Below are 16,586 nucleotides of genomic sequence, written 5' to 3'. Positions count from 1 at the left end.
TCCAAGGGCTGACACTCTAACCACTGAGCAAAACCGGCTAGGGCCACAACAGTTATTTTTGAGCAGGATTAGGACACTGGGATTAGCTACCATATCCAGGAACTTCCCAAATATAAAATAAATGGCAAAAATACTTTTCAGGTCCAAGATAAAAAGAGGTAGATAGCAACACAACCCATTAGAGAGAACTGGCTGCACCCAATAGAAAAACTACCAGAACATGAAAGACAAGAAGTAGGCCTCATGGGAAACTGCCAGGATCCAGCTGTACCTGAAATCCACAGAACAAGCACCATCCTCCCCTCCTTTGAAGCATCCAAACTCTACATTAAATCAAACATTCCTCCCTGCAGCCTCACTGCTCCCTTCTTCCTGAATGCTCCTGTTGACTGTTAGAGGATGACAGTCAGCTACGTGGACATTTCCTACCTCCATCCACGCTGGGACTGCCAGCTTCTAGAGTACAAGAACTGAGATTTAACTCATTTTTTGTATTTCCCCGGAGTCTAATACAGTACCTGCCTGGCATTAGCATGCATTCAGGACAAATCAAAAGTTCCTTGGCTACATAAATAAGTCTTGACTACTAAGATATAAAACTTGACCAAAAAAAACCACCAGGAATTATTATTTAAATGTAATGTCAACAGCTCATAGAGAACACTCTACAATCATATGCTGACTACATTTTCCCTCTCAGGTAACATAACAATTCTCAAACTTTGTGGTCTCAGGCCCCGTTACATTCTTTAAATTACTGAGCATCCCAAGTAAGTTGTGTTTTTGAGAAATTTCAAAATATTTATTTATTTATTTATTGCGAAAAGTACATTACATATTAACATGTGTAACATTTTTTATGAAACATGACTGTGCTTACACAAAAGCACTGAAAATAAAGGCATTATTCTACATTTTTGCACATCTCTTTAATGCAAGACAGATGGATTCTCATATCTGCTTCTACATTCAGTCTGTTGCAATATGTTGTTTTGATTAAAGTATATGAGAAAAATCTAACCTCATACAGATGTGTAACTGGAAAAGCAAAGAATATTTTAATATCTTTTTGATAATTATGGATATTCTTTTTGATATTATACCAAAACTCAGCGAGCGATTGTTTCTTAAAGGCTTTTACACAATGTGAAGCTAAAACCTTATTAATGATCTTTTGGACTCTTTTACATTAAAATCCATTACTCTGTCTTGGCCTTTGGATAGATCTTCTACCCAGACAAGATTTTGTAATGTTATACATTGCTTAGATGGAAAATGTTAGTTCAATAAGTTTTGCGATCTTTCAAATATCAATACAGTTCATTACCCAATTTTTTAAAACTCACATTCATTAATATCACCCCCATTTCATAAGAAAAGCCTGTGGGTGGCACAGCTGTCAAGCTCAAAGTGGTGGGTTCAGTTTTTAAAAATCCTAATTTTTACTCCAAAGCTTAAATCTTAGCATTAGGAAACAGGATCAGTTGTTTTTCCCTGAAGTGGCACACTAACTTCCTCTACTTTCAATAAAATGTCTGTTGGTTACCCAGGTCTTGATAATCAGTTTGTCTGTCAGTTATCCCTTCAAATAAAAATGGTGTGTGCCATGAAAAAAGTGGCCAGGTAAGCTTCTGAACAAACCACCCATGCCCTTGGGTAAGCAACAGAAGTCTCTTATGTCACTTCCCATTTCTTCCCAAAGAGCATTGCAAAGACAGACCTCAAGGGTTGGGATTTGATGAAATGTAAACTGGGATCCACAAACCACACTTTGAGAAGCACTGCCTATGAAGCATTCTGAACTTTAGAAAATACTGGAGGCTAGAATTCAAAAGGCCCCTAATCCAGAAGATTCCAGGCGTATCCATCACTCAGTAGCAACAATAGCTAAAAACTGAGTACTTTATATCTGTTCTAGGTACTCTACAGTATTATCTCATTTTATATGTTAATTCATTTAAGTCCTATCTTGAAATTAATGAAAGTATTAGTAGTGATTGTTCCCAGAAACCCAGATCTCACTCTATCTTGTGTTTAAACAACACAGCTACAAAAAAGTTTCTGCTTGATATACAGCATTGCCTAATTAACACAGAGGGTATGGATGGGCAGGGCAAAGCCAAGGTGGCCATCAATTAAGAAAGGAAAATCCAGACCAAGGACAGTATAAATCCCAGGAAGGCCAGATAAAGGATACTATATATGAAATAAGAGAACAGGGATGGAAGTCATATCCCAGGATAATGCAGGACACATCTATGTACACTCTTATCCTTGCCTCAAGGTTTTCACATATAGTCTCTTAAATTCAGATAATCTTATAGTGGTATGATAAACACAAGCAAAATAATAGTGCTTTCTATACCAGGTATACATTACTTTATCATTCCTTATGAGGCAGTATCTCCACTTTATAGAAAATAACAGTACTAACTGTAACATCAATAAAGAATCTAACATGTACAGTGAACATCCGCTGTGTACCAGGCATTTCAAGCTGAGCGAATTCCATATGTTTTCTTATCTAATCTTAAGGATGACACTGTAAGGTAGGTGCTACTATTACCCATCCAGATAAGGAAACTGAACCTAAGAGAAGTTAAGAAATTGACAAAGATTACACAGCTAACATGTGGAAAAACCATGATTTGAACGCAAGTGTAGTTAGCTCCAGAGTCAGAGCTCAGTCCCAGTCCCATGTGGCAGTGGCTAAGTTGCTGAATCAAAACTGTACTACTTACAAACAGAACCAGGATGAGCAGCCATACCCTTTTCTCTAATTCAGCTCTATGTTCATTTCAAGCACTAAAGCAAGACAAAGTAATCAAAAAGAGGGCTTTTTAAGTTTGAAAATCATGTTAAAGAAGAAAACCTATCAAAGTTAAAAGCCAATTTATGTATCATTATGAGAATGACAAAACTATAGAAATGGAGAATAGATTAGTGGTGGTGAGGTGTTAGGAATGGTGAAGGGAAGGGGACAGGAAAATCTTTGTGATGATGGACCGGATCTACATTATGATGGTGGTGCCACAAAGCTACACTTGTGATGAAATGGCACACAACCATACACACGCCGTATTGATGCCGATGTCCAGGCTCTGATGTTGCACTACACCATATACAGCGTGTTGGAGGAGTCAGAGGAAGGTGCAGAGCAGCATCTCTGTAGCATCTTGCAACTTCCTGTGTAACTAAAAATTTATTTTAAAAAGTCAAAAGAAGAGGTTAGCTGGGTGCAGAATTATAGACAAACTAGGGATAAGACAGAAAGCCAGACATGAGAAAAGCTGATTAAATGACAAATAGACTCCCCCCAAATATACTGTAGACAGCTGAACTAAAGAATGTCACAGTTAATAAGCAACAAGCTTCAGGAATTAACTCAAGTCACATATTTCTTTTTTCTCTGTGTTTACTAAAGGATCCCTGGTATGGGTCATCTTTTTTCAGAAGTCCTTGTCCTTAACTGTGAATCATACTTAAAAAAAAAAAAAAAAAAACTGTCACCATCCTCACCAGCAAGGAGGAATTTCTCTGTGCAGCTAATGTAAATAATATATGTTTTTCAAAACAGCTGAGATTCTGTCCTCATTATCCTACAAATCTTTGCTTAGAATATGGAAAAATAGTCCCAGAAGCCAAATTACAAGAATAATGGTAAGTCATTGTGTTTATTCCTGAGTATTAAAAAAAATAGAAATTCATTGTATATGAAATCTGATACAAAAGAAACGAATGTAACAAAGCAGTATCCATGGCAACTACAACTTAATATTTCAGGCCTCTTCAGCTGCAGTGGATTAAATAAAATGACAAGATGTTCCCTTTGAAAAGTAACCTGTTACCATGGAAACATTTTAGTCTAAGAAGTAAACAGGGAATGGACAGAAAGGAGCAGGAAGCCTGCAACTGAATATCAAAAAGGGAGACGCATCTATGCAAAGGAGATGAGAAGGCTGGCAGGCCAGACACGGAGACGGAGACGGCTCCTTGAGAAGAGCGAGTTAGCTGGAAAGGGGAGCTTGCGCAGGCAGAATCACTGCATCATCCCAATGAGAGGACGGACTGAGGCAGGCAAGGTCTGTCAACAGTCACTGAAGGCACCCAAATTATCTCTACATGAGCACTGTCACTGCTTGAGACAAGGACTTGCATCTACAGGGAAAGAAAAGGGACAGGGACATGGGGTTCATGGGAAATGACACAAGCTGGTAGAACAGAGGCCTTTTAGAGGAGCTGGCATTACTTCCCATCATAACCCAGACCTGTCCCCAATCCAAACACAGAACATGACAGCAGTGTGTCCTCTGGCCCATTCCCCAAAGGCTGAGCCTGATAACTCTCAAGTCAGACCCCCTGCTCTGTGGCTGGTGTCATTATGAATGAATCACTGAGCAATCTTCCTTTATCTGTCCTTCAGATGTAAGGCTCGGAGAGTAGATCATTCTTATCTTTTCTACAGTGTGTTGAGTTAAGCAGGAAGACTGACATGAAATCAACAAAAAGATGATGAAATTCTACTACCTCATTCAGAAAGTGACCCGAGAAATGGACTGTGGGTCAGAAAAAAATATACCAAATTTTAGGAAAATAGAAAGGCAATTTATCAAAATGACTTCTTTTTACAAGGGTTGTGGGCAGGCGTGAAAACGAGGCTGATAAGACGGATGACTGGAACAGTGTACAGGGTTTCTCAGATTTGTCCAACATGAACACATATTTCTAAAGGAGTCTTTAACAAGTCTGCAATTTCTTTAAAGTCTAACACAGTAAAAAATTCATGTAAATTCTGTATGCTATTCCAAAACATATTCTCATTCATTTTAAGATAGAAAATATTTTCCCTGAATCTGAATAAAATCACCATGTTTTGTACATCCTGTCAGGACGCCCCATGGCTCTGGCACTCCACTACTGGAAGGGAGGAGCTAGCTCCTTGGACACACCTGCGGCTGGATGCTCAGATGCAGGGGGAAAGCACGGTCTTCAGAGTCAAATGAACTTGGATTAAAATTTTAGTACCAAGGTTTGGTTCTAACCTTGAAGACGTAATTCAATCTCTCTGAGCCCCCGTTTCCTCATCTACAAAATTAAGTTCTTAACGACAAGTTTGCAAGTTGCTGTAAAAATAAAAACTGATCTGTGGAAAGAAGTAGGCGCAGCTCCTGTTGCACAGGAGTCATTACTATTATTAGCTCCAAGTACTGGCAGTGAGAGCAGAAGCTAATTCCTCTATTGTGAGTTCCCAAAGCAATACCTATCTCCCCTTCAGCCCTTATCACAGTCATGATTTTATATTTATTTTGTGTAACTGGGTCTTTCAGTGGATGCCTTGCCCTTTTTTTCCTTTTTTTTTTTCCTGCTTTTGTTTTTTGTTGTTGTTGTTAATTCTCACCCAAGGACATTCCATCCATCTTTTAGAGAGCAGAAGGGGGAGAGGGAGAGAGAGAGAGAGAGAGAGAGAGAGAGAGAGAGAGAGAGAGAGAAACATCGACTGGCTGCCTCCTGCATTTGGGGACTGAGCCTGCAGCTGAGATGTGTGCCCTGGACTGGGAAGCAAACCCGTGGCCCTTCAGTTGGCAGGCTAGGGTAGATGCCTTGCCCTTTAGACCAAAAACATCATGTGGGCAGGAAATAAGTCTCTTTTTATAAACAAGTCCCCATTATATCCCAGAGCCCAGTGGCACTCACTAAATATATTTTAAATGAATAAATGACTCCAATATTTTAATTAAATTATTTTTTAGCTGTAGATAGTAACTCAGCATTTTGTTACAAAATTAAGTCAAGTGTCACTTGTAACAGATGGTTAGCCCTCCAAGTAAAATTCATCTGAACTAGGTTTGATAAAGTGCCCAGCAGGAACAAAATTCAGTATTCATTCCGAAAGATCAAAAGAAAAAGGGAATCAATCAACAGCTGAAAGAGTTAATGTTCCAAATTCATACACAAATGCAAAAGTCAAGACAGGAATTCCTCCAAAATCCATAATCACAATATTCTAAATATTCTCTGATGAAGTCCCTTAGAGGCCATCTAATACAATCTTACAGCTTAATAGAAAAAAACAAGGCTTAAGGAGATAAAGGTGCTCTTTCAAGGGTCACAGTAAGTTAATTACAGAGGATTTCAGGCCACAGAAGCAGATCTCCCTCCACAGGGTCCCCTACATATAATTCAGAGTCAGGCTAAAAATTTAGGCACTGGCCGAGGAATAGGAAGAAATTCCATGCCAATAATATGATGCAGTAAACATGGCCTCTACACAGTAATATTTAATCAGGAAAAATGGTAAAAAAAAAAAAATTTGAACAATATGTAAGCAAGAATCTGGTTTCAAAGCGCTACAATGACTTTACTCCCCTGTGTCAGTGTCTTGCCTTGCCTTGCCTTGCCCATTACGGAGTAACGAGCAGTGTATCTGCCCCTGGCATATGACCCCAGCACACCTAGGGCTCCTCCTGGGTGTTACTGTCATCATCACTGCAAAGAAGAAAAGGGCCGTAAGGACCACAGCCCAACACAAAGCTGCACGCACACACACACATCTGATGCTTTAGAAAACAAAATTATTTTTTAAATCCCATAATTGAAATAATTTATAAAGCAGCAGCATTTGAAGATTAAGCTGATCTCCTGACCAGAAATGTTGCTGGCTTTTTGCACAATGAAATCAAACTTTATAATAACCAGAAATGGAGTGTCCCCAGAAATAGAGGGCTTTGGATCAAGCAAGTAGGTCTACAATGCGTATCTAAACGTCACCTTTGTTCCCACTGGGAAGTCTCTGAAAAATGCTATAAAAAATATGATGCCCTGGCTGGTTTGGCTCAGTGATTAGAGTGTCGGCAGACTGAAGGGTCCTAGGTTTGATTCCAGCCCAGGGCATGTACCTCGGTTGCAGGCTCCATCCCTGCACCGGTCCGGGAGCATGCCAGAAGCAACCAATTGATGTGTCTCTCACATCAATGTTTCTCTCTCTCTCCCTTCCACTCTCTATGAAAGGCAATGGAAAAAATATCCTCAGGTGAGGGTAAAAAAATAAACAAATAAAATATGACCATTGCCTTATTCCCCTTCAATGGAGTGGTGAGAATACTGGGGAGGGGGATTCAGCAGCACCTGGTGGCAACACAAGCGTTAATATACACACTGTATTAGAGAAAGTGGTAAGAAAAGAGCAACACTGAGTGATGCACATACCAAATGTTATACAATATGGAAGTAAAGCTTCTCTAAAAAAGTATTCAAGAAGTGTAAAGAAAAATATAAACTCCCAATGAGAGTAAGAAAAAAGGAGATCAGTAAGTGGTGGTTAAAGATACTGGTCACTAATTTAACTCTCCATAATTCCTTACATAATTCTTAACATTGTTTACATTAAGTAGGTTGACCAAAAAATACAGTTGTTGTTGAGAGAACCATACCTCCACGAGAGTCTAGAGATGGCCTTTAAATTAATAATAGTAATAACACTGAGCAACTGTATACCAAACACTGTCAAACAGTTTTCATCCAATCTTAATAACTGTGAAAGTATTTTTAATCTCCATTTGATCCCTGAGAAAAACTGAGGGTCCAAGGAGGGAAGAAACTTATCCAATGTCACAGCTAGTCCAATGTCACTTATTAGGCGGAATGTGAAGCACACCTCTAACCCCAAATCTGGTCTCTCCTCTCATCACAGACACCATTCATTTATGTAACGTACTTAGACTGGGGAGGCCCATTCGTCAGGCACTCTACTGGGAACTGAGGCTAAAGAACAGACATGGTCCATGCCCAGGAGCTTAGGATCTAAGAGGGAAAGACAATCAAATAGTCACAAATCAATACACAGTTCAAGTAATTCTGAACCACAGAAATAATGCCTAATAATCCCAACTGAATTAGAATAAACTATTTTAGCTTAGACCCAGAGGATCAGAGTATACATCATGAGACTAGGTCAGCTTTCTCTCAGATTTACTTTAAAGACATGTTCAAGAACCTGTGTCATCCTCTATCAGAGACTGTGCGATACAGATGATCGGTTTGGTAGAAGATTCGTGACCACACGTACCATCTCAAATCTCCCTTTGCCCGTATTTTCTATTTTCTATCTCATTCTGTCAGACATTTGTTTTATAGCTTTAGAATGAATCTCTCTCTGGTGGAAAGACAGTGCAGTTCAATAATGACCAACAAGTAAAATGGAAAAGGAAAAATGATTTGAAAGGAAAAAGGGCCCGGCCGGCGTGGCTCAGCGGTTGAGCGTCGACCTAGGATCCAGGAGGTTGCAGTTTGATTCCCGGCCCGGGCACATGCCCGGGTTGTGGGCTTGAATCCCAGTGGGGGGGCGTGCAGGAGGCAGCCGATCAAGGGCTCGCTCATCACTGATGTCTCTCTCCCTCCCTCTCCCTCCCTCTCTCTGAAATCAATAACGACATATTAAAAACCAAAGGAAAAGGGATGAGAAGCGATGAGCAGAGGAAAACGAGACGCGGCGAGCGCCAGCACTGCGCGGACAGGAGTCTCCTGGTGCATTGGCTGACGCACCAGACAAGAGTCTAGGAAGTGGTCACAAACAGACCATGTCATGACAGGTTCATGGGCTCTGCCAAATTTACGTTGCCAGAGGAACACCAAATGTGACTCAACTCAGATTCTGAGTCAAGATTCTAACACAATGATAAGGAGCTAAGATCAGGATAACATTTTGGTAAACTTTTACTTTATGTTCTTCTGGAAACATACTATCTCTATTCACCAACACTTCCTGATACTCTGAAGTACAACGGGAGGGGAGCAACTTGCTAAAATGAAACTAACATCTTTTCAATGTCCAAGCAACACGGACCCTAGACAACTACACTAGCCAAGAGAGTAACTTCCCATGTGCAGTTCCTTCACCTCTACCACAGCCAGAGAAGCACGGAAGCCCTGAACCAGGATATGCCTACCCAGCAAATAACATTCCCAAAATATTTTTCCAAGACAGAAACATATAGAACAAATGCATACCGCCCAAGACACAGCACTGGTGACTTACTTTACTGGGTTTGAAACACAGAAACTCAACTCTTAACCACAAAGGGTTCCCATAGATCACCACAGTAACTATAGCGCCATCTAAACAGGTAGCTGCGTGCAAGTTCTACAAATACGCATTTGTATGCGGCCAGACCAGGCCAGCCAGGTGAGGGAGAAACCTGACCAGAGTTGATTCAGCTACAAGTACAGCCTCCTGTTCACATTTTATTTGCTAAATGTAAAAAATAAAAGTTTAAGAAGAATTAAAGATCCTAGAACAGAAAAGGTAGTTCCACAACTGTTTTCCTAGTAAGTATTCTCCTAACTCTAATAATGGGTTTTCTAAAATAAATCTGAACCTTTAGTCCTGCAAGGACCCCACATGTGAATGACCAGCAAGTGCTGCAATAGGCAGTTTCTCTAAAGAAAGGACAACTTTAGACTTAGAAGAGTAAATGTGTTTCTAAATACCGTGAAATAAGACACATTCCAGAAGCACCACTCTATGGTTTGGGGGAAAGTGGGTATCTGCCCCCAAACTCCCAAGTGCAATGTTCAAATAAATATAATTATAATGGGAAGACAGCTCTCACATGAATGTAAAGAGGGGTTAAAAACCAGTAATAAATGAGCTAACCCTAAATTATCCCTGTATAATTCATGTCCTTAATCGCAGAGTCTAGAATGCACTGTTAGCTTTCCAAAACTTGCCATCAAAATCAAGGGCCTCCTCCTGTCATTTTTTCACTGTATGAAGAATTTCTCCGTGTCATCCTATGAGCTTTTCAGTTGCACATTTGTCCACAGTCAGCTTCCCTTCATCCCCACAAATGTACAAAAACCTGTTTTGCTTCAAATTTTTTCCCAACCTTCATTGAAAGAAAGATGGGAGAAAAGAAAGGGGAACAATTAATTCAATGTAACCACTTCACTTAATATTTTACTGGGGCAAAACTTCAACTCAGATTAGCTCCCAGAGCTGACCATGGTGACAATCATCTTTCTGAGCCTTGTCTGCAAGCAGGACACACAAAAAGCAGAGCTTCTGCTCCCAGAAGAGACTAGTGTCCAGCCCCATCAAGCAGTGGGCACAAACCCTCGCCTGGTCAGTGCCTCCCCCTCGACAGGCATCCACTCTTCTCTTTACTCCTCTCCTACAGAAGTCACAAGTCACACAGCAAAATACACATACACAAGTGCCATCCTCTGCTACAACAAAATAAATAAACAAAATACCTGGAACCTCAACTTCTAACACACGTCACTGCATACAGTAATTTTTAATTGCCAAGAAATTTTCCATCAGCTCCAAAATGAAGAAAGGACTGCTTCCTTCTGAAGCACTGGACATTAAAAAGTGGTACGACATAACCTTTCACTTCTTAAAAAAATCCACTTTAAGGTGATATTGTTGCAACCATCATCTGTAACTGTCCCCTGCATGTGTCAAAACGTGCGCACTATTTCATTTTCAGACTTCATGAAAAGATTACAAAAATTATAATTTGCTCTGGCAAACAGGCTCTCAATCAAAATAAGTTCCACCCACCTTCAAAGCAACCAATAGCTGCCCACCTACCACCCTTCCTAAAACATCCAAACAGAGCTGCTCTGGGGCCCAGGAATTCCCTAACCCAGCAGCCAGCAGGTTTGCTCTGCAGGTGCTCGAAGGAAACCAGCTAGGCACAGGGCACCCAGCAAGACTCGGGTTAAAACTACACCCAGAGGGGAGGGAAAGGGGAGGACAGGGCAGAGGTACCCACAGCATCCCCAGGTGCTTTCACGCATCTCTGGGTAGACCCCATCTTTAGCTCTGATTTCACGCCTCGCAACACCACCTACATGGCCAGCCAGGGCTGAATTAAAGGCTCTCAGGAGCATGCACTACGAATGATGAAATGATTCATAAACATCTTCAGAAGTGAGAAAGAGCAGCAAAAACCAACACTGTCTCGGTGAGGCCAGAGGAAGATTAGCCTACCTGCAGGGGCTGAATGGATCATCCATGACTAACAGAGGCTCTGGTGAGTCTAGCTGCCTCCCTGAACCTCTACTTACTGCTAAAACTCTGCCCTTTTCTACTCTAACAACTCAAAATGGAGGCACATGCAGTCTGAGAGACCTCATAGAGCTTTCACTGAGCGTGTGCTATGACCTAAGCCTTCACGCAGAGCGCAGAAACTTCCCCCTCACACTGACAGGACTGAGCATGTGCTGTGACCCTCCCTCATCCATACACTGTCTCTCAGCGCAATCAATCTCAACCCTGCTGTTTCCGTAAATAAAGCCCAGCCAACAGACTGCAGCCTCCCCCCGCAAACCAAGCTAGTGTGCAGGGAAGTGGGGCCTGAGAAAGGGGATCCGAGACAGCCAACGCCCGGGAGCCAGCGCAGCCACCGCAGGCTTCGGATAAACGCCTCGCTCTGCCAAGACGACAGCAAGTTTGTCTTTAAAAATATAAAATAAAATAAAATGTGGTTTTAAATAATAAGATCCTCAAGAGGAATGGAATCAAAAGACACAGGTATGAATAACTACACATAAGATTAATGAACAGAAACATTGCAGCACGTTTAAAAACACAGCAGCAGCGACTTAAGGGGAAAACCCCACGTATTTCTTTATGAAAACTTCTAACATTTAGGGAAACGGCACAGGAACAACCCTGGCAGAGCCACGGGAGTGCTGGGTATGGCCACAGCTGCAACGCAGTGCAGACGGGCAGGTGGTACCCCGAGCATCTAACCAACTTAGATATGCAAAGAGCTTCATCCCCCGGGATAAGATGTTCCAAAATCTCCCCAAACAATAAATGGAAACATGTCCTAAAGGGATACTAACCCAGTCGGGCATGTCTAACTGAAAGAATGCACTTCTAACAATAAGGACAGGAAAGCCCAAATCAAGAGGTCAAAGACGCCCTGCCACCAATCCTTGACATCTAAAGACCTGGAGGTCTCCTGCCTTAAACTCCAGGCAGTTCTTTAGAACACTGCCCATGAACCTGAATTCATTTAAAATTAATCCGGAAAGATTGCTAAAGCCACGTAAGCAAGGCCACACCATCCTAGTTGTGTAGAGCACTGTGAAGTGTCTATACTGCCCACAGTACCTGCCTCGGTGTTTTCTGTTAAAATCCTTAAAAGCACATGTGTGCCGCCCACTCCCCCAGCCTCCTCCAACAACAGGCACACTGGGCCCTGGTTTTAGACGTGCAGGTAGGCTGAGTGTTTGCAAACTAAGAGATGATCCTTTATATTATGACTTAGTTATAATTTTAAAAACAGAAAGGCCATGAAACTCCCTAAAATGCATAACAGATGAGATGGGGTAGGAAACAGCGGTGCCAGTTCTGTATCCAACAAATGTAATGGAATGGGAGGAACCTGAAACTGTTTCTTGGCAGAGTACTCTGGGTCCTCGAGGGTCCTGAAGTCCAGGCAGAACCCTAGTACTCCGTCTTCTAGTGCTCATGTTTGTGCTACAAAGTCACTAAGTTCTGACACTGTGATTAAATAAAAACTCAACAGGCTGAAAATGTAATTTACACAATACAGGAAATGCCAGGTACACTTAAGTAAGACTTACTTTTGACCCAGCACATGAAGCAAGCATCTACAGGTTGTAAGACCATTTCCTCTATTGGTATATAAGATAACATGCCCCAGAAGTAACTAGAAACAGTTTAGAAAAGACTTTCTAAAAGCAAGAGCAATTAAATTAGAACCCAGCAGCCAAATAGTATAAATATGACCACCAAAGTATTTCCTTCAAACATGTATTTAAAAAAAAACACCACCACACCCTTTCACATGGAAAATGCACTATTTCCTGGCATAAATTACATAACCCAAATCTAAATCTAATCATGAGGACCCACAGAACAAACCCAAGTGAAGAATATTCAACAAAACTAGTTTCCACTCTTCCAGTGTCATTGCCACAAAACCCAAAAGGGCTAAGACACGGGTTAGGGAAAAAAGAACGGCTTCGGATATAAAGGGACATGACGACTAAATGCCAATTCGTGATCACAGGGGAAAATTATTATCAAGGTCAAAATTTTAAAAACTGGCTGAATTTCAGTATGGACTGTATTAGACTCTGCAGCATGTTGCCCACGTAACCTTTCCTGAGTTTGATAACCATACCACGGTCGTGTAAGAGAATGTCCTGGGTCTTGGGAAACATACACTGAAACATTTAGGGGAAAAGGAGCTTGATGTCCAATATTCATTTCTAAATGGGTCAGGAGAGGAAAATACTAGAGAGAGAAATGAAGCAAAGATGGCATATATGGAAAATAACATGGTAAAAACAGAAAATACGGCAAATCTGTAATAAAGTTAAAAAGAGAAATAATACATAAGATAAAGTTAAAATAAAATAGTAAATATTACAAAATGTTAATTGGTGAACTGGGGGAAATGATATATGGGAGTTTTATGTACTAACCTCACAACTCTTCTTTAAGTTATGTACACAAAATTCAAAACTGAAAATTTAAAAATACATCAAACAAACAAAAAATACTTGTGCTTGCCTTCAACCATCAGTTCTCATGGAGTCTGGAGAGCTGACACACCAGTGGCAATGAGGGACTGAACCTGGCTGGCCCCCTGCTTCCACAGTGCTCTAACCCCCAAGCTGCAACCACTTAACATCCAGATCCAAGTTCAGTCCCACTTCAGAATACGCATTCAGTCTCCCTCCTCATCAGAGAAAATCAAGGAGCCCTGAATAAGTAGTTCAGTGCAGTATGCCATGTGACCACTAATTCCAGTTCCAGAAATGGGCTCTGTTTCCACTGACCAGCCGTGTCTCACACCAAGGACATCTTGGAACTAGACTCAGTACTGAAGGGCCTCCAAGACCCGGGCCGTTTTCTCCACTGGTTGTCTTAACCACTAGACACCTGCTTACTGCTGCTGACTAACTGCCTGGACCTCATTCCTGCCAGCACATCTCCTTGTCACCTGGCCGCCTGCAGGGATACGCACACCCCATCTGCACGTGGCCTGCCCTAGTGCTTCCTTCTGTGGGCTATCACGAGGTCCTCCCAGAAGTCCGCTGAGCCCAGGTACATCTGCATCACCTCTGGATCCCAGACCTCCCTCTTTCCTCCAATTAGTCCCTGGGAATAAGAGATGCAGCATTTAAACTTCTGAGTAAAGGGGAGCTGAGCAGGTAAAAGGAATATACTATACTAATGGATTCTTCCCGAAATTGAAAAGGCTAATTACATGAAACGGACTGGAAAACCACTTTGCCACTCACAATACTTAATTTTTTGTGAGCAGGAAATTTATATTTATCAAAGGTAAAGTCAGAATTGAAGATGGATGTTTCCTAGGTTTTATTTTTTTAAAAAGTTTTCTACTTACCAAAAATATAAAAGTATCTAAAATGTTTTATTTACTAACAAGAAATTGTAAAGCAAAAGCAGCAATGAAAATTAAGGAAACTCAGAGGAAAACAGTTGGAAAAAGGTATTCTATTTGACTTCTAATTAGTACTAATTTGACATCAATAAAGGAAGCTTTCAGACAGGTTTGTTTAAATTTTATTTTCTGATTGTCCCTAGTGTGGAAATGGAACTGAGTTTTATACATACTGGTCTTATATCCAGCAAGCACACTACTTTACCTCATCGGTTTTGACAATGTGGTTGTGTTTTCTCAGATCTTCTATGATAAAATTATTACCCTGTACTCATAAAGGTTCATTTCTTCATTCCCAATTCTTACATATTTCCTCTTTCATGTCTTAATGGACATGGAATCCTTACCTCATTTCTGGACTTTAGATGAAATACGTCCAACATTCTACCTTTAAGTGTGGTGCTTATTCTACGTTGTTGGCAAGCACGACATCAGAATAAGGAAGTTTCATTCTACGGTTAATTTGCTGAGAGTTTCCCCCTAATACTGAAAGGGTATCAAGTTTTACCGAGTGCTTTTTCTGTATCAAGATGACTGCATGTTTTTTCTTCTTCAATATTTTGAAGTGGTAAATATGTCAACAAATAAATTATTATTAAACCATTCTTGTATTTTATAAAGCCAATGTGCACAAGTATATTTTTAACGCATTACTAGACTCCATTTTCTAACACTATATTTAAACATTTTACACGTATGTCGGTTAAACAAGACTGACCTATGGATTGCACTTTTTATCTGGCTTTGGTATAAAGGTTTCAGCCTCATAAAATGACGCGGGGAACGTACGCCATCTTCTCTATTCTGGACCACTGGGAGAAGCCACCTGTAAAGCCTGAGTGTAATTATTGCTTTTCTTTGTGGTCTAGTAAGAACAAAAGGGTGTCCTGTACGAGTTATGGAAGCTGTCCTTAAGGGAGGAGGCATGCATTTTTTACCCGCTTCTTTCTTCCATCTCTGATAGGTAGAAAAGGTGACTTCACTAAAAAAGAACTCAATCTTGAAATGTCTCAAATCCAAATTAGCTGAAATAAAGGAGCTCTAGATTGTCACTTTTCAGCTGAAGTATAAAGAGTTACATTGAAAAAAGATGGTCACAATGTTAAATATTGGAAAACCCATAAATGTTCAAAATATGGGAATAGATAAATTATGAGACATCCCTCTGATGGTATACAAATTGTTCATTACAAATATTTTTGTAAAATGTTTAATGGCATGGTATTGTGTTTATAACAGAAGAGTAAACTAATAAAGGAATGCATGATTGTATGTATATTATACATAAACAATATTTTAATTAACATTTTAATACACACATATCTACACACACATAAGTGTATATTCAAGGGAGAACAAAATATGGGTTACAGAATTATGTATTATTTTGGTTTGCTTCTTTAACTTGTTTATCTGACCAATTATTCTATAGTGAGCACATATTTTTTCTTCATTAGAAAAACTAAAATATCTTCCAACACAGCTAGAAGAAAATTAAGTTGTACATGAATCAATCTATAATGAAATCATAGAAGTTAAGAGCACAAGCTTTGGAGTCAAATTGGCTTGGGGTTTCCTGTTTACTGACTGTATGCCTTAGGCCGTTATTTAATATAATATCAATTTCCTCATTTATAAAATATAGTACCAACCTCACTGAGCTATTAGGGGAATTAAATTAAACGATCTAGCACAGAGTAAGCATTCACTATATGGTAGGAGTAGATGTAATCCGATGCACTTTGAACTGTGTAGTATCAAATGCTACAAATTTGATTCCTTAAGGTCACACTAAGAAATATAGAATGCTAGCCTTGGCTGATGTGGATCAGTCGGTTGGGTGTGCACCAAGGTTGCCAATTTCATTCCTGGTCAGGGCACATGCCAGGTTGCGGGCTCCATTCCAGGTAGGGGACGTGCATGAGGCAGCTGATGGATGTTTTGCTCTCACATCGGTCTCTCTCTCTCTCTCTCTCTCTTCCCCCCACCACTCTCTCTCTTTAAAAATCAATAAAAATATTAAAAACAAAGAGAAATATAGAATGCTAAATCAACTAAAGATGTCAAAACCCATCCATGTATGGGAAAGAGCAAAGTCAATGATAGAAAATTGGAAGTAAAGATATTAAT

The 16,586-nt window shown here is 40.3% G+C and overlaps 1 protein-coding gene across 8 annotated transcripts in view; it reads right to left on the bottom strand.

Annotated features, from left to right (window-relative positions):
* The window catches only part of RERE (arginine-glutamic acid dipeptide repeats), a 346,780-nt gene that overhangs the window by 117,249 nt on the left and 212,945 nt on the right, over positions 1-16,586 (bottom strand). The window contains exon 1 of one of the 8 annotated variants that reach the window (XM_081143859.1): positions 10,997-11,081. The exons of the other annotated variants lie outside the window; for them this stretch is intronic. Coding sequence (XP_080999985.1) covers positions 10,997-11,022 — 26 coding nt within the window. The 5' untranslated portion in view covers positions 11,023-11,081. Of the gene's footprint in view, positions 1-10,996; positions 11,082-16,586 lie in introns of those variants that run through there. 8 annotated transcript variants of the gene reach the window in all.

The sequence above is a fragment of the Miniopterus schreibersii genome (genome assembly GCF_964146895.1).
Source record: "Miniopterus schreibersii genome assembly, chromosome: 8".
Taxonomy (NCBI): domain Eukaryota; kingdom Metazoa; phylum Chordata; class Mammalia; order Chiroptera; family Miniopteridae; genus Miniopterus; species Miniopterus schreibersii.
This window is presented reverse-complemented; position numbering and strand designations above follow the sequence as displayed.